Source organism: Pelobates fuscus, chromosome 2 (assembly GCF_036172605.1).
Source record: "Pelobates fuscus isolate aPelFus1 chromosome 2, aPelFus1.pri, whole genome shotgun sequence".
In the NCBI taxonomy this organism is placed as follows: Eukaryota; Metazoa; Chordata; class Amphibia; order Anura; family Pelobatidae; genus Pelobates; species Pelobates fuscus.
The window spans coordinates 167,395,607-167,422,334 of NC_086318.1; the positions used below are offsets into that span (position 1 = coordinate 167,395,607).

The 26,728-nt window shown below is 40.2% G+C and overlaps 1 protein-coding gene across 1 annotated transcript in view; it reads left to right on the plus strand.

Moving 5' to 3' along the window:
• The window catches only part of TINAG (tubulointerstitial nephritis antigen), a 235,398-nt gene that overhangs the window by 22,330 nt on the left and 186,340 nt on the right, over window positions 1–26,728 (plus strand). The window contains exon 2 of the mRNA XM_063441731.1: window positions 11,503–11,566. Coding sequence (XP_063297801.1) covers window positions 11,503–11,566 — 64 coding nt within the window. The remainder of the gene's footprint in view (window positions 1–11,502; window positions 11,567–26,728) is intronic.

A 26,728-nucleotide genomic window follows, 5' to 3' on the forward strand; every position in this document is an offset into this window, starting at 1 on the left:
GAGTTGTGGTCACCATCAGCACCAGAAACAGCCTTATCAGCATCGCTTGCTGGACCTGCGGCAACGCTGGAAGAGGATTGTGAGGAAGAGGAGTCAGAGGAGGATTGAAGCTTTGAGGAGGAGGAGGAGGAGCAAGACCAAACACAACAGGCATCCCAGGGTGCTCGTTGTCACCTATCTGGTACCCGTGGTGTTGTACGTGGCTGGGGGGAAGAACATACCTTCAATGACATCAGTGAGGAGGAGGAACGGGAAATGAGTAGCTCGGCATCCAACCTTGTGCAAATGGGGTCTTTCATGCTGTCCTGCCTGTTGAGGGACCCTCGTATAAAAAGGCTGAAGGAGAACGACCTGTACTGGGTGTCCACGCTACTAGACCCCCGGTATAAGCAGAAAGTGGCGGAAATGTTACCGAATTACAACAAGTCAGAAAGGATGCAGCATTTGCAAAATAAATTAAAAAGTATGCTTTACACAGCGTATAAGGGTGATGTCACAGCACAACGGGAATCTAACAGGGGGAGAGGTGGAAGTCATCCTCCTCCTCCCACGACCACGCCGGCAAGGACAGGACGCTTTAAAGACGTGTTGTTGATGGAGGACATGCGGACCTTTTTAAGTCCTATGCATCGCCACAGCCCTTCGGGATCCACCCTCAGAGAGCGACTCGACCGACAGGTAGCAGACTACCTCGCCTTAACTGCAGATATCGACACTCTGAGGAGCGATGAACCCCTTGACTACTGGGTGTGCAGGCTTGACCTGTGGCCTGAGCTATCCCAATTTGCGATAGAACTTCTGGCCTGCCCCGCTTCAAGTGTCCTGTCAGAAAGGACCTTCAGTGCAGCAGGAGGTATTGTCACTGAGAAGAGTAATCGCCTAGGTCAAAAAAGTCTAGATTACCTCACCTTTATTAAGATGAATGAGGGATGGATCCCGAAGGGACTGACACTGGGCGATACATTCGCTTAAAAAAGGCCTGATGAGATGAGCTGCCTTGGGCTAAAAATGGTCCATACGCTGCTGTATTTTAGCTCTGAATGACGTTTGACTTGCTTGACTTATCCGCCACCAACTAGGGTTCAAGCCGCCATGTTTTAGGGCACTTTCTGCCTGTGAAACAAACATCAATTTTTCTGGCCGCTGCTACAGCAGCGGCTGCAACAATACCAAATTTTTCAGGCATATGTACATGCCTAATTTTTAGGCCCACTGGTGCAGCACTGTGGCTTCAAAAACCAAACCAAAAAAAAATCCTCCAAGATGGCACCAATATACCAGTGGTCTAAGCATCTTCCCACCTTGGCCTAAAAAGGGGAGGTGATTCAACAATTAAAAATCTCTGCCATTTACACGTCCACTGATAGTAGACGCGGAAGGTATTAAACTGATATGAACAATACTCCACTCCTATCAGTAGGTCCATCGCATTGTGATTTATGCCCCCCACCCACCGCGCAGGGATGGGGGCCGGGGGGGAGGAAAGTAGGCCCCCCCCATTGTGATTTATGGCCCCCACCCACCGCGCAGGGGTGGGGGCCGAGGGGGGGAGGACAGTAGGTCCCCCGATTGTGATTTATGGCCCCCACCCACCGCGCAGGGGTTGGGGAGGACAGTAGCTCCCCCCAGTGTGTATCATGGGCTTTGAGGACAGGTGTCAATCCATACCTGCCAAGTGACCCTATGTAGGGGTAACAGTCCCTATTCTGCTCTGTGTCAGTGTGTATCATGGTCTCTGTGGACGGGGAACAGTCTCTATTCTGCTCTGTGTCAGTGTGTATCATGGACTCTGTGGACAGGGAACAGTCCCTATTCTGCTCTGTGTCAGTGTGTATCACGGGTTTTGAGGACAGGTGTCGATCCATATCTGCCAAGTGACCCTATGTAGGAGGAACGGTCCCTATTCTGCTCTGTGTCAGTGTGTATCAGGGGTTTTGAGGACAGGTGTCAATCCATATCTGCCAAGTGACCCTATGTAGGGGGAACAGTCCCTATTCTGCTCTGTGTCAGTGTGTATCATGGTCTCTGTGGACGGTGAACAGTCTCTATTCTGCTCTGTGTCAGTGTGTATCATGGTCTCTGTGGACAGGGAACAGTCTCTATTCTGCTTTGTGTCAGTGTGTATCAGGGGTTTGAGGACAGGTGTCAATCCATATCTGCCAAGTGACCCTATGTAGAGGTAACAGTCCCTATTCTGCTCTGTGTCAGTGTGTATCATGGTCTCTGTGGACGGTGAACAGTCTCTATTCTGCTCTGTGTCAGTGTGTATCATGGTCTCTGTGGACAGGGAACAGTCTCTATTCTGCTCTGTGTCAGTGTGTATCAGGGGTTTTGAGGACAGGTGTCAATCCATATCTGCCAAGAGACCCTATGTAGGGGGAACAGTCCCTATTCTGCTCTGTGTCAGTGTGTATCAGGGGTTTTGAGGACAGGTGTCAATCCATATATGCCAAGTGACCCTATGTAGGGGGAACAGTCCCTATTCTGCTCTGTGTCAGTGTGTATCAGGGGTTTTGAGGACAGGTGTCAATCCATATCTGCCAAGTGACCCTATGTAGGAGGAACAGTCCCTATTCTGCTCTGTGTCAGTGTGTATCAGGGGCTTTGAGGACAGGTGTCAATCCATACCTGCCAAGTGACCCTATGTAGGGGGGACAGTCTCTATTCTGCTCTGTGTCAGTGTGTATCATGGTCTCTGTGGACAGGGAACAGTCTCTATTCTGCTCTGTGTCAGTGTGTATCAGGGGTTTTGAGGACAGGTGTCAATCCATATCTGCCAAGTGACCCTATGTAGGGGGAACAGTCCCTATTCTGCTCTGTGTCAGTGTGTATCAGGGGTTTTGAGGACAGGTGTCAATCCATATCTGCCAAGTGACCCTATGTCAGGGTACCTGTAGTCTCTACCTCTGATAAGAGGAGAGACTTAGACGTTTTCCCGTTCGGAAGGGCTGTTTCCTCCGTTCCTCGCGGTCCCTCCGGTCGGTTACACGCCGGCCGCGAGGGATCCACGCCCTTTTATGACGTGACGCTCAGTAGCCGACGTCATGACGCCAAGCCGGCTCGACCTGTCACTCAAACCCTGAACACGAACCAGGACTCGTCGGGGGTGTGATTACCTCCTAGAACCGGGGTATTTAATAGAGCTTGCCGCATTTGCTCATTGCCCTGTCGTGGTTCTAGCCAGTCTAGTCACTCAGTGCTCTTGTATGTCTATTGTCTCTTTGGTTCTGACCCAGCTTGTTTGTATCACTCTGCTTATCTCTGTTATCCTTTGACCCGGCTTGTCTCTCGCTTACCTGTCTTCTCGTTCCCTCGCCCTCGGCTTGTCTCTGACCATTCTCTACTTACTCCTTAGGTTGAGAGAAAAGGGAGAACAAGGAACACTGCCTATAACGTATACGTGTGTCCAGAAAAATTAAATTAAAGTAAAAATAAAAAATATATTTATTGGTGAACAGGATACAAAGTGATTTTTTCGTATATCCACTCCTAAACCGTCTGTATAAATTCATACAGGGGCATACGGAAGTGCTATGCAGAAATAAAAAAAGGTTTAAAAACGAAAATCAACAGCATTTGAAACACAGCTATTCTTAAGTTAATCTTTGCAATGTCTATATTGTCACGACTGGTAGTACTTTCAGCAGTTCGTACAACTATAGAAAAATTGCTGTCTATAGCTGTGGTCAGCTTAAGTTAATCTTTGCAATGTCTATATTGTCACGACTGGTAGTACTTTCAGCAGTTCGTACAACTGTAGAAAAATTGCTATCTATAGCTGTGGTCAGACGGCAGGAGACAGTATTATCAGAGTGATGTCTCTGCCGTTGTGATTAGTCTCAATGCTGTCCTAGAGTTATAGAGTACTGTCTATAACTGTGGTCACAAAGCAAGAGACAGTGCTGTCTGAGTAGTGTCTCTATTGTAGTGACTAGCAATGTCTCGATGTAGTTTGTCAGGTCGCAAAAGATATATTATCTGTAGCAGTAGTTAGGACAGGAGACAGGTGCTGTCTAAATGCTGTCTTGGAGTTATACTGCACCGCAAGCTATAGTCGAAGTATCTCTTATTTCTGAGCTGCTGACTCCTCCGGGTAGTGAATATTGTAAGTCACCCTAAAATTAGTAAGGAGAAAAGACAGATAGGAAGATATATATATCTCTGTGCCTTCAAGGGCACCTACCAGATAGGAGAGCTAACTACAGAGAATAGAAAGGTACAGGAGGAGAGAGTTATAGATGAATCACAGGTTAGTCGGATAATAAATACTAACTGTGCCTTCAAGGGCACCTCCCTTTAAAACAACTCACTAGCTTGCGTCTAAATGGTTAAAGTATAACCAGTGTAACAGTGTAAAGTCTTATCAGACTGACCCTCCCGATTCACCCACAGCCTATATATGGTTGTCGTTTCGGAATCCGAATATTTGAGAAATATTAACTGCTAGTGCAGAGAGGAATATTAGGAGGGAACAGAAAACACCCCGACGCGCGTTTCGCCGGTAAGGCGGCTTCTCAAGGGGAACGAGATTGTTTTCCAGCGGGCTATTAAATAGGGCGCCCAAACCTTTAATTGAAGTCACAAGAACGCCGACGTCATCAATTAGTTCTGACGAAAGACGGTGGTCCGGAGGGGCCATTCCCCTCCGTCTTTATTGTGTTTGCAAAGTTTCACAGAAAGTGAAACAAATATGTCGGCATGTATCCAGTAAATGGATACACAGTGTAGGAGAATAGGTGGCATGTTCAAAGTGGGTGACATGTAAAAGAAAATTTAATTACATGTACATTTTACTGTCAGAGACAATTCAGATTATTAGACTATTCTCCAAAGTGTTGGCAAAATATTCATATTTGTTTAGCATAATAAGCGATACTAAAAAACTTAAGCAGGGAATACTGGATCTGTTCCCTTATGTTGGATGCTATTATGTGTTGTGATGGACATATATATACGGATCTATAGTATATGTCCAGTATGTAACATATATACGAATATATCAGTAGACGTTCATATAGTGTTGACGATTTCTGCAATATCTGGTGATTAGAAAAAGTATTAATACTCAAGAAAGTTTCTTGAGTATATAATTCTTGAGTATATAATTATAATGCCTTTGTAGCTGCTTTTAGAAGAACTTTTGACCCTCCTGGTAGAAAGGTCAATGCAGCCAGATTACTGTTGCGCCTTAGACAAGATAACCAAACTCTTGTGGAGTATGCACTAGAGTTCAGGTCCTTGGCGGCAGAAGTTAAGTGGAATGAACAGGCTTATATAGACATATTTTTAAACGGATTATCAGATGTAATACTTGATGAGGTTGCTACTAGAGAGCTTCCTGAGAATTTGGAGGATTTAATTTCTTTTATCTCTCGCATTGATGAACGCTTAAGAGAGAGACAGAACACTCGAGATAGAACCTGTAGACCTTCCTTCAAACTAGCTCCCTCATTTCTAAGTCCTGAGATCAAAACCTTACCTTTTCCAGAACCTATGCAGATAGGCAATACTCATCTCTCAGAAGAGGAGAGACAGTACAGGAGAAGGGAGGGGCTGTGTATGTACTGTGGAGTCAGAGGTCACTTACGCCTAAATTGTCCTAATCGATCGGGAAACGCTCGCACCTAAGTTTCTCTAGAGGACAGGCCTTGGGTGTTTCTATTTTGTCCTCTACTCATAATTATAAAGATCATAGGCTTGTGCTACCCGTTTCCTTAACTTGGGAAAGGGGAGTAGTAGAGACTGTGGCATTGATAGATTCCGGAGCTGCTGAGAGCTTTATCGACCAAGTTTTTGTCACTAAACACACTATTCCATCTCAGTTAAGGGAGACGCCCTTGGCTGTTGAGGCCATAGATGGTAGACCTTTAGTTGAGCCTGTGATTTTTCGTGAAACCATACCCGTTAACTTAACTGTTGGTATTTTACACGAGGAAGACATATCTCTGTTACTCATTTCATCTCCTTCTGTTCCCATAGTCCTGGGGTATTCTTGGTTAAAGAGACATAACCCTATTATTGATTGGGAATTAGGGGAGATAATCTCATGGGGTCAGAATTGTCAGGAGAAGTGTTTACAGAAAGTCTCACCGCTTTGCATAGTTAATGCATCCACTCAGTCTACCGACCCTACAGAAGTACAAATACCGCCACTGTATCTGAACTTAAAGGCGGTATTTGACAAAAGGAAGGCCGATACTTTACCCCCACACAGGTCCTTTGATTGTAAGATTAATCTATTCCCTGGTACCATGCCTCCCAGGGGCAATGTATACCCTTTGTCTACTAAAGAGAACTTAGTCCTAGAGGAGTATATTCGTGAAAATCTAGACAAAGGATTTATTAGGAGATCTTCCTCCCCTGCCGAGGCTGGTTTTTTTTTTGTTAAAAAGAAGGATGGTACACTGAGACCTTGCATTGACTACCGAGGTTTGAACAAAATAACCGTTAGAAATGCCTACCCGATTCCTTTGATTACCGAGCTCTTTGATCGTTTAAAGGGTTCCAAGATTTTCACCAAGTTAGATCTCAGAGGGGCATATAACTTGGTGAGGATTCAGCAGGGTCACGAGTGGATGACGGCGTTCAACACTCGATATGGGCACTACGAGTATACCGTAATGCCTTTTGGTCTCTGCAATGCGCCGGCAGTATTTCAGGACTTGATCAATGAAGTTCTTAGGGAGTTTCAACAGGACTGCGTTATTGTATACCTGGATGATATTCTTATACATTCTAGGGACATTGAGACTCACCACAGACAAGTCAGAAGGGTTTTGCGCAAACTTCTTCAACATGGCTTGTACTGCAAACTGGAGAAATGTAGTTTTGATCAGTCCCAGACAAACTTTCTTGGTTATGTGATTTCTGGGGAAGGGTTTAAGATGGATCCGGATAAACTCCAGTCCATTTTAGACTGGCCCTTACCTAAGGGTCTCAAGGCCATTCAGAGGTTTATTGGATTCTCCAATTATTATAGGCGCTTCATTAAGGGTTACTCGTCAATTATTGCTCCTATCACCAATATGACCAGACAGGGGGCTGACACTAAGAATTGGTCTACTGAAGCACTTCTTGCTTTCAAAACCCTCAAAGAACTTTTTGCTTCCGCACCAATTTTAGTTCACCCTGATACTACTCTGCCTTTCCTACTCGAAGTAGACGCCTCAGAGACAGGTGTAGGCGCTATCCTGTCCCAAAGGTTAGGGGTGGATAAACCATTACATCCATGTGGTTTTTTTTCCAAAAAGCTATCTGGCCCGGAGAGCAGATATGACATTGGTGACAGGGAACTACTAGCAGTTATCATGGCTTTAAAGGAATGGAGACATTTATTGGAAGGGACCTTACATCCTGTTACTATTTTGACGGACCACAAGAACTTGTCCTATATTGGGGAGGCCAAGCGATTGTCCTCCAGGCAAGCTCGTTGGTCTTTATTTCTCACCCATTTCAATTATGTACTCACTTACAGACCTGGTTCTAAGAATTCTAAAGCCGATGCTTTGTCTCGCCAATATGAACCTTCTACTGTGTCTGAGCCAGTGTTGTCCTCTATAGTCCCCAAGTGCAATATTATCGCCAACACAAGTCTTAAAATTAATTCTCCATTACTTGACCGTATCATGAAGTTGCAACATCTGGCACCTGGGCAGATTCCTGTGGCAAGACACTTCGTTCCTCCTGAACTCCAAAGGGAGCTCTTACAGTGTTTCCACGAGAGTAAGGTGGCGGGGCATCCTGGCATTCGCAAGACATATTCCTTAATCTCTAAAGATTTCTGGTGGCCTTCTTTACGAAAGGATATTAAGGATTTCATTGCAGTGTGTGAGATCTGTACTAAGACTAAGCAACCTCATACTCTTCCATGTGGTCTATTACAGCCCTTGGGCATTCCAGAAAGACCATGGTCCTGTTTGGCCATGGACTTTATTGTTGATTTGCCTATTTCTAAAAAACAGACTGTTATTCTCACTGTAGTCGATAGGTTTACTAAGATGGCTCATTTTGTGCCTTTACCTAAACTTCCGACTTCTCCTGAATTGGCGGAAATATTCGCTAAAGAAATTTTTCGTTTACATGGGATACCTTCCGAAATTATTTCTGATAGAGGTTCCCAATTTGTTTCACGTTTCTGGAGATCTTTCTGTTCTCAATTGGGCATCAAATTGAATTTTTCTTCTGCTTATCACCCTCAGTCTAACGGAGCTGCTGAACGTACTAATCAAAAAATTGAACAATATTTGCGTTGTTTTGTCTCCGAACATCAGGACGATTGGGTCGGTTTGATTCCTTGGGCAGAGTTCGCACACAATAATCTTGTTTGTGATTCCACTCGTTCTAGCCCCTTTTTCATGAATTATGGCTTTCATCCTTCCATTCTTCCCTCGGTCTCTCCTTCCCAAGGGGTACCATCGGTTGATGTTCATGTTGCCAATCTGAGGAAGTTGTGGGATCAGACTCGACAAATTCTCCTACATAATTCCATGTTGTTCAAGAAACACGCTGATAAACGCAGAAGGGCGGCTCCTGTTTTTGTTCCTGGTGATAGGGTATGGTTGAGTACAAAAAACATTCGTTTAAAGGTTCCTTCTATGAAGTTCGCTCCTCGTTACATTGGCCCTTACAGGGTCCTGGCTCATATTAACCCGGTTGCGTATCGTCTAGTACTTCCATCTGCCTTACGCATCCCTAACTCTTTTCATGTTTCCTTGCTGAAACCGTTAATTTGCAACAGATTTTCCTCCACTGTTTCCTCTCCTCGCTCTGTTCAGGTTGAGGGCCAGGAGGAGTACGAGATCAACTCCATCATCGATTCTCGAATTTCTCGAGGGAGGTTACAGTATCTTGTCGACTGGAAGGGATATGGTCCTGAGGAGAGGACTTGGGTACCTCAGGAGGATGTTCATGCTCCTCGCCTCCGCAGGGCTTTTCACTCCCGCTTTCCATCTCGTCCCGGATGCTTCCGCCCGGTGGGCGTTTCTGGGGGGGGGGGGGTACTGTCAGGGTACCTGTAGTCTCTACCTCTGATAAGAGGAGAGACTTAGACGTTTTCCCGTTCGGAAGGGCTGTTTCCTCCGTTCCTCGCGGTCCCTCCGGTCGGTTACACGCCGGCCGCGAGGGATCCACGACCTTTTATGACGTGACGCTCAGTAGCCGACGTCATGACGCCAAGCCGGCTCGACCTGTCACTCAAACCCTGAACACGAACCAGGACTCGTCGGGGGTGTGATTACCTCCTAGAACCGGGGTATTTAATAGAGCTTGCCGCATTTGCTCATTGCCCTGTCGTGGTTCTAGCCAGTCTAGTCACTCAGTGCTCTTGTATGTCTATTGTCTCTTTGGTTCTGACCCGGCTTGTTTGTATCACTCTGCTTATCTCTGTTATCCTTTGACCCGGCTTGTCTCTCGCTTACCTGTCTTCTCGTTCCCTCGCCCTCGGCTTGTCTCTGACCATTCTCTACTTACTCCTTACGTTAAGTCCGGCCATTCTAAGGTCCGGTATACGTACCTACTACACTTTGTACTCTGCGTGTTGGATCCCTGTCCCGATCCTGACACCCTATGTAGGAGGAACAGTCCCTATTCTGCTCTGTGTCAGTGTGTATCAGGGGTTTTGAGGACAGGTGTCAATCCATATCTGCCAAGTGACCCTATGTTGGGGGAACAGTCTCTATTCTGCTCTGTGTCAGTGTGTATCAGGGATCATTAGGATAGGTGTCAATCCATATCTGCCAAGTGACCCTATGTAGGGGGAACAGTCCCTATTCTGCTCTGTGTCAGTGTGTATCAGGGATTTGACTATCTTTATTCAGATTCAAAAATTACAATTCCAGGAAAAATTTAACAAACATTTACAAGAACATGTTATGCACATCATAGAAACAACGTAAACCTCTTTAAAGCCACAAACTTAAGACAAAAAATACGTACACACAATGTGTAAGGGTTTGAAAGAATATTCTGAATCCTTACATGTTTACTTTATCGTTTGTTTGATTTTTGTGAACCATATATAAACTACAAGCAGCGTGAAAACTATAAAAATTCAAGTGGTCATGCTGATCAAATTAAATAGTATGCTTTACACAGCGTATAAGGGTGATGTCACAGCACAACGGGAATGTAACAGGGGAAGAGGTGAAAGTCATCCTCCCCCTCCCACGACCCCGCCATATCTGCCAAGTGACCCTATGTAGGGGTAACAGTCTCTATTCTGCTCTGTGTCAGTGTGTATCATGGTCTCTGAGGACGGGGAACAGTCTCTATTCTGCTCTGTGTCAGTGTGTATCAGGGCAGGGCTTTGAGGACAGGTGTCAATGTTAGGTGATTTCTGCCCTTTATGGATTAAAAGCAGACTCTGCATCAACTGTGCAATTTTCCATGGGAGTTTTGCCATGGATCCCCCTCCGGCATGCCACAGTCCAGGTGTTAGTCCCCTTGAAACAACTTTTCCATCACTTTTGTGGCCAGAAAGAGTCCCTGTTGGTTTTAAAATTCGCCTGCCCATTGAAGTCAATGGCGGTTCGCGCGGTTCGCCGGTTCGCAAACATTTGCGGCAGTTCTCGTTCGCCGTTCGCGAACCGAAAATTTCGGGTTCCCGACAACACTACTTGTACAAGTACTCAGTAACAAAAACACACATTATGTTCTGTGATATACTTAAGTAAATGATAATGGTTATATCACTTCACCAGCCATACAATGAATGTACATATTCAATTGCACACAAACCCAGAATCAAACATATAATCCACAAACCCTATTAAAATCCAACAAACATGCATTTACATATAAAGAAGTATACACACACAGATGTGATAACATATACACATTTCTAGTACACTATGAAATACTTTTCTATAAATTTCAAAAGACCTGATTGCGATTTAGATTCTTTGTGCCCTTTGCTCTCTCTGCTTATATGACAATTCATGGGTTTTAATAGGACATTGGACTGATATGATGTTTTGGTTTTATAAAATGAAGTAAGCTGGAGTGTGGGAAAGTAATACTCTCCCAAATTGGAAAATTGGAAAAAAGCAACTCAATTTGCAGCTGACAATGGAGGGAGGGTTAACTAGAAATCTGGAGAAAAAAAACAACAACCTTTGATACAAATAACTGGTTAACCAAGTTATCCCTTGTAGATTAAAAAGGAAAAGGAAGGGGAACGATACAAAATTTACAACAACAAAAAATTATGCTAATGAAAAATAGTGCTGGAAAGGCTATGAAGGATTGACTCACCATATTTTTTATTGCTGTCTGTCTTCTTTGTCTTGTTTTTTTTTTTAATATATATACTAATGTTTTATACAGTATTGTGTTGTGCGTATAAAGTACAAGTTTGTATAAGAAATAAATAAAAAATAAAAAAATATTTTTTTTTTTTTAAATGAAGTAAGCTGAACAAGAAATAGAAATACAATATATATACATGTATATAAAAAAAATAAGTTAAGTTAAATCCTAAATCATTTGTTTTCATTGTATTGTCAGGGTGCTTTGCAGATGGAACATATTATGAAGATCAAGGCATTATTCGAGAAAACTGCAATTACTGGTAAAGTCAGATACAAAAAAAACACAAACAAACAAACAGTTTTACAGTTAAAACATAAAGGTAAATTTACTATGATCCAGAGAAAGCAACAGAACACTTTAAATTGAATGCTCTTCATAATTCTGAAAATAGGATCTACAACATTTTTTGTAATGGTGTGATGCTAAAAAAACAAGTTTACGTAAGAATAAAGATACTTCTAGCACCACAATTTTCAATTAATGTTAAAAAAAAACAACAACTGGTGACTGTATAACAGTAGAATGTATTCACAAGTTCTTTCACATAGATCACCAGATGGAAAAAAAACATTTTGGTTATAGTTAATGGATTTAGAAGAGAGCATAACATAACAAACACATAGAAAACATTTGTAAATATTTCCACATAAATAAATTAACCGATAAACATTTCACTTTAACACATTAGACCGTAAAATGTTTATTTCAGCAGTATAAGTGAGTGAATAAGTGTTTGAGAGAAAAGGTAATGGCTATACAATATACTGTATAATAGTGACTAGGGGGGTACTGAAGGCTCAGTAGTGTGTAGGGAGGGAATAGGATGACTGTGAGAGTAGAAAAGACAGGAGTGATGGAGAAAGTACAAGTACAAGGTGGGTAGGGACGGGGAGGTCAAAAGAGGCACCATTCTGTGGACAAGAAGGCTGATAGAGGGAGGATATCTGTTGGGCCTAAAGTAGATTAAACTGTTTTTATTAGTCCTCATTAATCTTTAGTGGCAGCATTGGTTACATAGTTACATAGTTACATAGCTGAAAAGAGACTTGCGTCCATCAAGTTCAGCCTTCCTCACATATGTTTTTGCTGTTGATCCAAAAGAAGGAAACAAACCTAGTCTGAAGCATGAAGTTGAAGTATTCAGTTTAATGCATATGCAAAACAAAACAAAAAAAATAGATAATCAAAACACCTGTGCACTATTGTGTAAGTTTACAGGCTGCACACATGTATGTATATGTATCATCTGTCTCTAATGTCAGTCCTAAGCCTACTTCTAATCTTAACCACTCATCTGGACATTAAGGCAGAATGCTCAAAGAGAAAATCACAGGTATTATACATATTAGTTGTCAGGTTGGGTATACATTTTATTCACTTCATTTTGCACATGAATCAAAGAGCCAGTTAGCTAGTCTGTGTTTAGTTTTTTTACAGCCTCAATTGTGAAGTATACAGCAATACCGTGTATTGTGAGCCAACCATTCAAAGTATTCTTACTGAGCTTGCATTGGGTGAGAAAACCTGAAGCCTATCCTCATACTAAGCAATATCAGTCAGCGCAAACGTATTGGTTGACTTACCCTCAGTGGTCTTAAGGTTGCAGAGTTGTATAGGACTAAAAAACATATTCAAAACAGCTTCAAATGATCTAAGAAGCATCTAGCCATATCAAACCCCCTAACTCATATTAATACACAAATAAATCAATAAAACTTAACATTTTATAACAGCCAGAGAAACTGAGGGGGTTTGGAAAAATAAATAAATTTGTTTGGCCCCTTACTTCCTGGTAATAACATATGGCATATCATTGGCAGGTGACCTCATATGTCTGCATGGTAATATCCATGCATGGTGATATACAACACAGGATCTATTTGGTAAATTGTCAAATGTGGAACTGACAGGGTATTATGACAAAATGCTGTATTTTCTTTCCTAGTTAAATTTCCCTGTGTTCGGTAGACAAATCTACCGAACACCGACCACCCCCTGGCTCATTGAACTTCAAAGAAACCACAAACTTAAGTGCTCTGCCTGTGTGGCTGCCGTTCGTATAACCAAACAGCACATACTGGAGAAAACAGCAGCCAATTTGTCACGTAAATGCAGGCAGCAGGACTTGGTCGTCGAGTGTCTAGAACTATAAGTCGGACACTCGACCTCGCGAAAATGATGGAAAAACTGCACATTTATTTGTAAGACAGCAGCGGTCATAGGCAAAAAAAATTCTGGTGAAATAATGCTTGTGAGGTTTCAGATATATATTATGTGTATTTTTAATATTTTATGTTTTATACTTTGTAACTCTAGCACCTGGGAGATAATTAGATTAAGCAAAGTACACTAAATTATCTCCCAGACACAGAGACTCCAGGGCGTGTTGTGGGAGTGTTTTGGGCGTTTTTACCATGTCTTTACTTGAGACTCCATGCTGGGGGTCTGTGTATATTAGTGGGCCATCTGGCCATAAGAAAACATTCCTTAAATAAAATATTACAAGTATTCCAGGATCTTCATCAAGTCTCGACTGATGTTTGGGTATTCGAACGACAAAATTATTGATTTGTTCTCATGACCAACTTTGGATTTTAGGAGAGTACGACCTAGCGTACTATGAAAATGGGCTAGACTCACTAAGCCTCTAGCATTTTGGGAGTGTGCGAATGAACCAAGTATTTGAAATACAAGGGGTTTGCCTTAAAAATGCCTTAAAAATGCCAGTCAGTGGGGGGTGGAGCAAGATGATGTAGGACGTGCTTCTGCGTCCTCGTGGAACGCAGCTGAGAGACCGATCATGGGAGCCTGAAAGGAGGAGAGGTCTGAACCCGTCTCACCAGTCAAGATTCCCGGGGTGCCGTTCGGAGCGCTGGGAGGGATGACCGGCTGCCGCATAAGAGACACGCCGGAAAAAGTCAACGATTTTAATCACGGCGGGCAGAACCAAAGGAACCTAGCATGGGAGAGCATACACAGGCTACAACCTGGGTCGAACAACTATAAGCTAAGTACAAATTGTCACATAACTGTCTGTACTGGCCAGCAAGTCATATTATGAAATTATCAGATATAAAATTGTACACAGTCATATTCAGTTTACAATGCCGGGGCTAACATAAAGTGAATAGACCCATAAGAGAAAGGTGGAATTGGAGCGCAAATAGAGAGCAGTATACAGAGAGCAAATAAGGATATAAAGACTATCCCACTTAAGTCAATTCATACCTAGAGTAAGGAGTGGGTCTGCAGAGTGCTAAGTTAAAGAGCCCAGTGAGATTGCTTTAGTAGATTTTTCAGTTGGTATTCCAAATCTTGGGTATCATACAACCATAATACCCGGTACTTCGACTCAATTCCTGATACATAAGGAGCATTAAAGGAGCAATACCTGATAAAATACATTTAAACATTTTTTAAAAAAAAGGAAAAAGGAGAAAAAAAAGAAAATACATAAAAAATAGGGGAGAGAGTGAAGGAAAAAAGGGAAAGAGGAAAAAGAAAGGAAGAAAGAGGTAGAAAAAGAAACCTAAAAGAAAATGCCTACAAAAAAGGCATCAAACAGTAAGCATCTAAAAAAAGAAGAAAAAAATAAAACAGAAAAACTGCTTTCCTTCTTTTCACCAAATCCAGCAATTAACAAAACAAACATGGAGGAATCGATTCTCTTTAATATCCCTTTAGAAGAAGGTACTAACAAAAGACAAGTGGAGGAAAATCAAGATTTAAGTCAAAAAGAAGGAAGAAGTGAATATGACTATTTACTTAGTCATTTAGACACACAATTTGGGAAGTTGAGAGAAGAAATACAAGATAACACTATAGACATCAAGAAAGAACTGCTGACTCTTAACCAACGATTCCTAGGAATAGAAGAAAAATGAAATGGGTTGGAACATAAGGAAAATGCCCACAAAGAAGAACACCTAATGCTAGAGAAAAAGATGGCTGATATGGAGAATGAATTGATAGACCTAGAAGACCATGCAAGAAGGAACAATTTAAGAATAAAAGGAGTATCAGAGCAAACAAATATAAAAAATCTGGAAGCATACATAGAGGAATTTTTAAAATATCTGAAGGTTGAATGGGACCCTTGAATCTCTATGATGAAAAGATGCCACAGAGTGTGCAAACCTTAAGGCGCCCAGAACATCTACTAAGGGATAGTGTATCTTGTAAAATTAAGACGCAAGTTCTGAGAGCCATAAGAAGTTATGAATACGCAGACGAATATAAAATATTACAAGTATTCCAGGATCTATCATGGCAAGCCAGACAAAAGAGGAAGACCTTTTCTGAAGGCACACTAATCCTGAGACAGAATAATGTAAATTATCAATGAGGGTTTCCCATGAAAATTATTATATCACATGAAGGGAAACTCACCTACATTAACAGAGCAGAAGACCTGAAATGTTGGTTAAATCAAATTGGAATCAATCCTAGACATCAGCCAACAAGTTGGGATAGCAAAAGTTAGTCACAGGAACTGCACTCGGGATGTCACAAATATCTAAAGGAATGGAGAGGGAGAGAAGGGAGAAGGAGGAGGAAGGGGGAAAGAGAGGGAAGGGAAGGGGGAAGGTTCTTTTTTTTCTCTCTTCACTGTTTTTTTTTATGTCAGCATTTGGGGATAAGGGGATTTATGATGTAATATAAATTAAAGTAAAAACAGGAACAAAGAATAGAGAATAGTAGATCACATCAAAATTTAATCAAACAGGCACTTAATAAGAGAATTAATGCACAAATTGAAAGCAAATATATCTATTAGGAGCATGATAAAAAGAAGGAAATGAAATAAGAAACACAGAAAAGTTACATTATACGTAAAGGACACTATAAAATAAGATAGGCATATACCTAGATATGGAGGAAAGAAAGTTAAGGGAAAGAGTGATAAGTTTAAATATAACACAAGTTTGTCACAAAAGTAAGAGATAGTGAAATAATAACTTAAGCAATATAGTGTTGGAAGTGTAAATACGATTCATAAGAGTCTTTTGTCATTTTGCACACCAGGAATTTGATTATTTTTTCACTCCTCCTCACTCTCCTCGCTACTTCTACTAGAAGTGCCTCTAGTTAGGCTAACCCCAGATCGACTACCCTCAGTACGCTTTTCCCACATGATACGTTGGACCTATATCTGAGTAATATTTTTCATTGCTTGAGATACTGTATGGCGGGGGTTTTAGGTTGATGCCATTGTTTTGGATTAACCTGTCTTATTTTGGGGTAAACACTAATAAAGAAGGGTTTTTATTTTCTACATAAGTATGGTAACACATGGAGGGAGAGAGGCCAAAAAACCAACAAGAGATTACAAATTAAGTTGATCTCAATAAATGCCCAGGGGATCAATACACCATGTAAAAGGTCTATAATTGTAGATTTCCTGATAAAAAAAAATCGTGTACAAATTTGCGCCCTACAAGAAACCCATTGGACAAGATCTAAAGAAAATACAATAAATTCATCAAATTCATTCCTATTATCATAAGTGCAGCATTAGAAAATAAAAATAAAAAGAGGCGTTGCATTTATCTTTGCAAAAAATGTTTCCTTAATTATTAAACCTCAAAAACTAGATCCAAAAGGCTGATATATTATTTTAATTTGTGAAATAAATAATAAGCTATTCACATTAGCCAATATCTATGCACCAAATAAAGCTACAATAAACTTCATATCAAAAGTGCTTAAAAAAACAGAGCAGATCAAACAAGGGTTGGTATTAATTATGGGAGACTTTGACTGTGTAGTTGATCCACTAAACGATGGAAAAAATATCACTGCCACATTCCTCTTTTTTAAATTCATATGGGGGGGGGGGGGGGGGAACCAAGAGTTAAAATGAAAGTTTTGGCCAGATGAAAGCAGGACAATGCAGGACAATTGCAATGCTACCAGGCTAGTAGACTTTTCCATATAATCCTCACACAAAGTAAAGTGGCACCTCAATATGGTAATAAAATGGAAAAATCTTAAACTGGGGCTGGAAATTTATCCTCATTATTTTGGGTTGTAGAAGTAAACAAAAATATATCAGAGAGGCTCGCACCAAATCCCAGATAATTGAAGTGTTAACAAGATGGTGGGATAAATTTACAAACAATAAAGGTCTTAGAAATAAAATAATAGATGCACTCCCACTCTCAAGTATTTCAGATCTGTTAGGAAACATAAAATAGATATTTGGACATCAAGGGGGATAAGCGAATTTAAAGATATAATAGTATCACATAATCTCAAACCCTTTAATCAAATTAGGAAGGAATTTAATATTCCCCCCAGTGAAACGTTTAATTATCTGCAAATTAAGAGCTTCTTAACAGAACATCTATATAAAAATAAAGGGGAGAACACCACACACCTTATACATCTGTTTGAACTAAAATAATTATAAAAAATTACTGGCACAATTACTGCCAAAGTTGTATATGAATGGAGACATGATAAACCGATAGCATTGATCAACAAATGGGGAAAATAACTTTAAATGCATATAGAAGAAGAAGAATGGATAATTCCTTAACCCCTTGATGATCGATGATGGTTCAGGACCGTCATAGGTAACATACAGTTAAGGACCGGTGATGGTCCTGAACCGTCATAACGGTCACATGTACTTACCCGATCACCGTCGTTCCCCCGGCGGCGATTGGCGGTGCTCCCGGTGTGGGGAGACTGCCTGCAGCCCAGGCAGTCTCCCCATGGCGAACTAGGACCCCTGTGGCCATGTGATCGCTCAACAGAGTGATCACATGGTCACAATAGGTGTCCATGTGGCTGCCTGCAGGGGGACTGCCTGTGCTGACAGGCAGTCCCCCTGCTGCTGTAAAATCAAAAAAATTAAATAAAGGTTAATGTTAGTAAAATATATAATTATATATGTGTGTATATATATGATATATAGACATATATTATATTACACTTAGTATGACGTTATATATGATATATAGACATATATTATATTTATTTATATAATATATGTCTATATATCATATATAACGTCATGCTAAGTGTATTTTTATATTAATATATACATATATTAATAGAAAAATACACTTATAATTAAATTACACACGTATATATATAATATATATATAATAACTATATATATTGTTTATATATATATATTATAATAAAATACAAATAATAAGTAAATGAAATTAAATAAAAACATGAAAAAATTATAATAAAAATTTTACAATTTTTTTATATCTATATTAAATTTTATTCTAACTGTATTTTGATATTAATATATATATATATTTATATCAAAATACACTTAGAACTAAATTGCATATATATATCTATGTATATATAAATAAATAAAAATAATATGAAATATACATATGTCCATATACAAAATTACATAGATAATTATATAGACTTCAAATATATAAATATGCATATATATATTTTAATTATACGTGCGTATTTATGCAATATTTTTACATAATTAAGTAATTTTATTGATTGCAATTTGAGTATAACAGTACCCCCCATGTACAGGTTTTATTGTGTTTTTGAAAGTTACATGGTCAAATATAAGGGTCAAATATTTTTACATTGAAAATTGCCAGGTTGTACATGTGGGGTGTGATTCAGAGATTTATTACAGATGATAGTGTTACAAAATCACTATTGATACATTTTAAAAATATATATTTTGAAACAGCAATTTCCTATTTGTACTTATAGCCCTATAACTTGCAAAAAAAAAGCAAAAAAGCACATAAACACTGGTTGTTTTTAAACTCAGGACAACATTTTTAATCTATTTAGCAGTTTTTTTCATTAGCTTTCATAGGTAAGTAAAAGATTTTTCAAGCAAAAGTCAAAAAACATGTTTTATTTTAAATTTTTCACCATATTTTTTTTTAAAGTAAATTATATGACATGATACAAATAATGGTATGTAAAGAAAGACCTTTTTGTCCTGAAAAAAACAATATATAACCTGTATGTGAACAGTAAATGAGAGAGAGGAAAATGACAGCTAAACACAAACACCACAAAAGTGTTAAAAGAGCCCTGGTCCTTAACGTACAACATTGCAAAATCAGGCCGGTCCTGAAGCTGTTAAACAAACTAAATAAACATGTACACTGTCTAAACCTTACAGAAACTCAATTTAAATTAGTAAATAGATGGTATTTAACACCGAAACATTTAAAGAAAATTTAACCAGAGTTATCAGATAGATGTTGAAAATGCAATATCGATGAAGGTAATTTGATCCACAGCTGGTGGCAGTGCACATTCATAAAATTTTTTGGCAAGAAGTAATTAGGTTAATATATCAAATAACAGAAATAAAACTACCTCTCAACCCTGAAGTGATCCTGGCCAAATATGACAAAAAAAAAAACATTAATGTCAATACTACACATAATCGCGGAAGCTAAATTACTTTTAGCACAAAATTGAAAAACAAGGAAAATTCCATGCATTAATGAACTAATAAAACAAGTTATATGGCAAGCAAGAATGGAAAGGGGTATCCTGGTGAATTTAGTAAACAGATATAAGCAAACAGAAGACTGGGACAAATGGATAAAAAAAAAATGGATAACATAACAGAATTGGATCGGAATAAGCAATAGAGAGAGCACATGCTCGGTTTCAGGGAAGGGAAGTATTAGATCAAATGAAGGGAGATGAAAGAAAAAGAATAGAACCCGAAAATGGGCAGATAAAGAGAATAACAAAATATTGAGACTATGCACGATAAAAGAGCTTCTCTCTCTCTCCAAAACCAGATGAACAAAGCAAATAGATTTAAAAAAAAGGACAGTCAGTACTGTTCAATCACTTATTAAGAAGTGGGAAATTCGGGGGTCTCTTGATACACAAGCCAAGGTCACGTAGACCAAGAAAGATTTCAGCCACAACTGCCAGAAGATTTGTTTGGGATACAAATAAAAACCAATAGGTAACCTCAGGAGAAATACAGGCTGCTCGGGAAAAAGACAGTGTAGTTGTTTCAAGGAGCATAATATGATGATACTTGAACAAAAATGAGCTGTATGATCAAGTTGCCAGAAAGAAGCCTTTACTGCGCCAATGGCACAAAAAAGCCCAGTTAAAATATACCCAACAACACCTTAACACGCCTCACAGCTTCTGGTACACTATAATTTGGAATGACAAGAATGAAAGGGTCAACAAGGCCATAGTAAAAAGAATACTATCCCCACTGTGAAACATGGTGATGGCTCACTGATGTTTTGGGGGAGTGTAAGCTCTAAAGGCACGGGGAATCTTGTGAAAATTGTTGGCATGATGAATGCAGCATGTTATCAGAAAATACTGGCAGACAATTTGCATTTCTTTGCACGAAGACTGCGCATGGGACGCTCTTGGACTTTCCAGCATGACAATAACCCTAAGCACAACGTCACATTGACCCTCCAGTGATTACATCAAAAAAAGGTGAAGGTTCTGGAGTGACCATCAAAGTCTCCTGACCTTAACATCATTAAGCCACTCTGGGCAGATCTCAAACGTGCGGTTCATGTAAGATTACCAAAGATTTTGCATAACCAGGAGGCATTTTGCTTTGATGAATGGGCAGCTATACCACCTGCAAGAATTAAGGGCCTCATAGACAACTATTACAAAAGACTGCCCTCTGTCATTGATGTTAAAGGGGGCAATACACAGTATTAAGAACTAAGGATATGCAGACTTTTGAACAGGTTATTTCATTTTTATTTCTTTATTGCCATGTTTTGTTTTATGATTGTGCCATTCTGTTATAACCTACATTTGAATATGAATCCTATAAGAAATAAAAGAAATGTGTTTTGCCTGCTCACTCATGTTTTCTTTGAAAATGGTACATATATTACAGATTTTCCAAGGGTATGCAAACTTTTGAGCACAACTGTAGCTACTTTGAGAACCATTATAACATAAGAAAACAGGAAAGATAAAAAAAGACTAGTTATTGCCAAGCTTAGAGAAATCAAGTAAATGACCTAACATACTCATTATAGATCTTACAAATGCTGCCTTATTTGTTTTGGGACTAGCAGGTCTCAAAATGAATCATTACTCTTAATGCATGTCAACTGTTTTTCAAAGTAATGCTTTTATACAATATACCTGTCAGTCAATGCTATGGGCAATTTCTGCAATTCAACCATCAACCATGTACATAAATAACAATAAACAAATGGTTAAACCAGGCCAAAATTAACATTGCTCTTTTTCCATTAACTGTTTCCCTTGTAAGTGTTACGAGAAGGCTCAGCTAGTCATAAAACATGTTTGTTTGCATTTACAAAATATGTATGCAACATTTCAGAAATATGTGATTTAACATTTTTCATGTATCTTTATCTTATAATTAAGGCCCAATAATAACCAAAATAATCTGTTCAAACTACGGACATTACTAGGGTCTAAAAAAACACCTGGGGCTTGAATCCATAGGAAACCCTGATGACTTCTCCCCATAAAAAGCATAACAAGCATATTGTTGCTCTCTGGTATCTCAATGAAAGCATAGCTGGAAGGAAGCACATGTTGCATAGCCAGGTATTCAATATAATTTCACCATTCTACCTTATTAATGAGGGGTGTGTAGTTGTGTTCCTTAGCACCCACTCCTGACCATCACCTGGGGAATAAAGCATCTGCCTGTTTTCAAATAATAAAAAATAAAAACGCTAGTACTTTCACTTCGACAATCATGTCTGAACAAACTGCAATTAGGCCAAATTTGGGCCAATTGATTAATTGGCTGAACTTTGGATTTCCAAGCTTTCATGTGCCAGAATTTCAGGGGAACCACCTTGCATGAGCCTGACCATGTTTGTTTTACTTCTGGATTATGAGTGCTATTCTTTGCATCTTGCATCAAAAAGGGAAATGAAATGAAGAAAAGGGTGTTTATTTGGGTTGGGACAGTGCTGCTATGATGTTCAAGAGGTCTGCCCAATCATGTGGTCTGAATCTCCTGTCCAATTCAAAAGTAACAAAAATGATTGATTGTTAGAGGACAATCACTAAAAATGAAGTTGAAGTGAACAGTAAAGGTGAATAAAGGAAAAATACAAAACTTATATTTCCAAGCAGCATTCTTCTAAACACTTTGGCTTCAACTACTGAAGGAGACAAACCAGCAGTGATCATGTGTGTTGACCTTTCTTTGCCTGTGATGGAGATGAAGATAACCTGGATCAATAATTTTAGCGTGAAACTAGCTTTAGCATTATGCTGTATCTAGCTAGCAGCTATTGTCAGGTGCACGTAAAATATTTTTGAGTGGGAGATACAAGACTGGCAAGCATTTTGCTATTGATTCTAGTATGAAATTATTTTCCACTATATAATTGTTATAGGTTATGTTTTTGTTAATGGTTTATAGAAAAGAAAATCCTTCTTTTGGGGATTGTGGTGTTCAATAACAAAGGACAGAAAATTGGTGATGTATGGGGCTCTTGTTAAATAAACAAGGGGCCTGGACATGCTATTGTCCACATCCAAGATATCACGATGCCCTGCCTCATATTCATTTCCCCCCTAGGTGGCTAGGGGTCTCCTAGCCAAACCTCGTAAAAATAAATATCACTATCTACACCTTTTTACTCTAATATTATTTTTTATTTTATTTTTTATTTTATATATATATATATATATATTTTGTTATTCAAGGTTTTTATTGTGATGCATTTGTAAAATTACAAACAAGTTAGTATAGAATAACATGTCATAAGTTTAACACCTTTAACAGTTCTCTTTTCCCATGTAGGGTTTGAACATTTGCATAATGACAGACAGGTTAACATAGCTTAGTTGTGTACTAAAAGAGCTTAGTGGTGTACTAGCAAAACCATTAACAGATTTAATTAACCAATCATTGTTAGTCCCAGAAGATTGGAAGTTAGCAAATGTTGTGCCCATTCACAAGAAAGGTAATGGAAACCATGTTAAAGGATAGGATTGTTGAACATCTAAAAGCACATGGATTTCAAGATCAGAGACAACATGGGTTTAATTCAGGGAGATCATGTCAAACTAATTTTATTGTTTTTTATTTATTTGGTAATTAAAATAATAGATCAGGGTGGTGCAGTAGACATTGCTTACCTAGATTTCAGTAAGGCTTTTGACACGGTTGCACATAGAAGGCTTATCAATAGTGATGCACCGAACTGTCCGCCGGCGAACAGTTCCCGGCGAAATTAGCGTGTTCGCGTTCGCCACGGCGGGCGGACACATGCGCAGTTCGATCCGCCCCCTATTCGTCATCATTGGGCAAACTTTGACCCTGTGCCTCTCGGTCAGCAGACACATTACTGCCAATCAGCAGCACTCCCTCCCTTCCACACCCTCCAACCTCCCTCCCAGCATCCATTTTCGATTCATTCGGAAGATGCATGCTTAGTGAGAGGAGGGAAAGTTTAGCTGCTGCTGATTACATAGGGAAATTGATAGCTAGGCTAGGGTATTCAGTGTCCACTACAATCCTGAAGGACTCATCTGATCTCTGCTGTAAGGACAGCACCCCAAAAAGCCCTTTTTAGGGCTATAACATCAGGCTGCTTTTTTTTTTTTTTTTTCCTGTGTAATGTAATTGCAGGTGCCTGCCTGCCAGCTTCTGTGTGAGGTTCACATTGGATACTGTGCCTATTTGCCCAGTTCCACCACTAATATCTGTTTTAACAATAGGTTAAGCTTTACATTTAAAATAAATATTTTTTTTTCACTGTAATAGAAGAGCAGTTGCCTGCCTGCCAGCTTCTGTGTGAGGTTGGATGCCTTGCCCATTTGCACAGTCAGTGCCACCACTCATATCTGTTTTAACAATTGGTTAAGCTTTAGATTTAAAATAAATAATTTTTTTTCACTGTAATAGAAGAGCAGTTGCCTGTCTGCCAGCTTCTGTGTGAGGTTGGATGCCTTGCCCATTTGCACAGTCAGTGCCACCACTCCTATCTGTTTTAACAATTGGTTAAGCTTTAGATTTTAAATAAATCTTTTTTTTCACTGTAATAGAAGAGCAGTTGCCTGCCTGCCAGCTTCTGTGTGAGGTTGGATGCCTTGCCCATTTGCACAGTCAGTGCCACCACTCATATCTGTTTTAACAATTGGTTAAGCTTTACATTTAAAATAAATATTTTTTTTTCACTGTAATAGAAGAGCAGTTAGTTGTCTGCAAGCGTCTGTGTTTCAGGCCTACTTCAGCGTGTGCTCTGCAGACCTGTGCCAGCGTGCTTTGACAGTTGCCAATCATATCTGGTGTCTCTTTAGCGTGCTTTTACAACCAAAATTTTGTTTCCACTGTAATAGAAGAGCAGTTGCCTGCCTGCCAGCTTCTGTGTGAGGTTCACATTGGATACTGTGCCTATTTGCCCAGTGCCACCACTCATATCTGTTTTAACAATAGGTTAAGCTTTACATTTAAAATAAATGATTTTTTTTCACTGTAATAGAAGAGCAGTTAGTTGTCTGCAAGCGTCTGTGTTTCAGGCCTACTTCAGCGTGTGCTCTGCAGACCTGTGCCAGCGTGCTTTGACAGTTGCCAATCATATCTGGTGTCTCTTTAGCGTGCTTTTACAACCAAAATTTTGTTTCCACTGTAATAGAAGAGCAGTTGCCTGCCTGCCAGCTTCTGTGTGAGGTTCACATTGGATACTGTGCCTATTTGCCCAGTGCCACCACTCATATCTGTTTTAACAATTGGTTAAGCTTTCGATTTAAAATAAATAATTTTTTTTCACTGTAATAGAAGAGCAGTTGCCTGCCTGCAAGCATCTTGGTGTCAGGCCTACTTCAGCGTGTGCTCTGCAGACCTGTGCCAGCGTGCTTTGACAGTTGCCACTCATATCTTGTGTCTCTATAGCGTGCTTTTACAACCAAAATTTGTTTTTCACTGTTATAGATTGAATAGCAGTTACTTGTCTTCAAGCGGGTGTCTCAGGCCTACAGTGTGTGCTCTGCAGCACTGTTCCAGTGCACATTGCCAATCATATCTGGTGTCTCTATAGCGTGCTTTTAAAAACAAAATTTGTTTTTCACTGTTATAGATTGAATAGCAGTTACTTGTCTTCAAGCGGGTGTCTCAGGCCTACAGTGTGTGCTCTGCAGAACTGTTCCAGTGCAGATTGCCAATCATATCTGGTCTCACAGTAGCTTGCACGCATAGTACCACAAATCCCCCAAAAAATGACAGGCAGAGGCAGGCCACCCCGCAGGGGCCGTCGTGGTCGTGTTGCTGTGATTCCCTTTTGCCCTAGAATAATGCCCAGTTTTCAGAAGCCACGTACCCTGAACTTGAAAAGTTCTGAGGACTTAGTTGACTGGCTAACACAGGACACCCAATCTTGTACAGCCTCCACTCGGAACCTTGACGCACCATCCTCCTCCAGCTTAGCTTCAGGCACCTCTCAAGATAGCACTCACCCGCCTGCCGCCACCACCAAAACTATCACCACAGCCGCTTTACTTGGTATGTCAGAGAAGTTATTCACACACCCGTTTGAAGAAATGAGTGATGCGCAACCATTATTGCTAGAGGATTCTAAAGAGTCCTGTATTGTTATTTGTCGTCACTACCTTCCCGCGTCGGGAAGATTTCTTGCACAGGGCGCCCAAAGGCCTAAGGCTGGCCCTGCGCATGGGTCAGTGGCTCTGCACCAGACTTCCCTCCAATTGATCAAAGTTAAAGGATTTCAAGTGGACTGATTACAATCACAGGGCCTCTAAAGAGTCCTGTATTGTTATTTGTTGTCACTACCTTCCCGCGTCGGGAAGATTTCTTGCACAGGGCGCCCAAAGGCCTAAGGCTGGCCCTGCGCATGGGTCAGTGGCTCTGCACCAGACTTCCCTCCAATTGATCAAAGTTAAAGGATTTCAAGTGGACTGATTACAATTACAGGGCCTCTAAAGAGTCCTGTATTGTTATTTGTCGTCACTACCTTCCTGCGTCGGGAGTGGGTCATTTGCGCCTCTGCTGCCTTCCTTGCATGTGCTAGCTATTTGTCAGGGATTTGTCAATCCATATCTGCCAAGTGACCCTATGTAGGGGGAACAGTCCCTATTCTGCTCTGTGTCAGTGTGTATCAGGGATCATTAGGATAGGTTTCAATCCATATCTGCCAAGTGACCCTATGTAGGGGGAACAGTCTCTATTCTGCTCTGTGTCAGTGTGTATCAGGGATCATTAGGATAGGTGTCAATCCATATCTGCCAAGTGACCCTATGTAGGGGGAACAGTCTCTATTCTGCACTGTGTCAGTGTGTATCAGGGATCATTAGGATAGGTGTCAATCCATATCTGCCAAGTGACCCTATGTAGGGGGAACAGTCTCTATTCTGCTCTGTGTCAGTGTGTATCAGGGATCATTAGGATAGGTGTCAATCCATATCTGCCAAGTGACCCTATGTAGGGGGAACA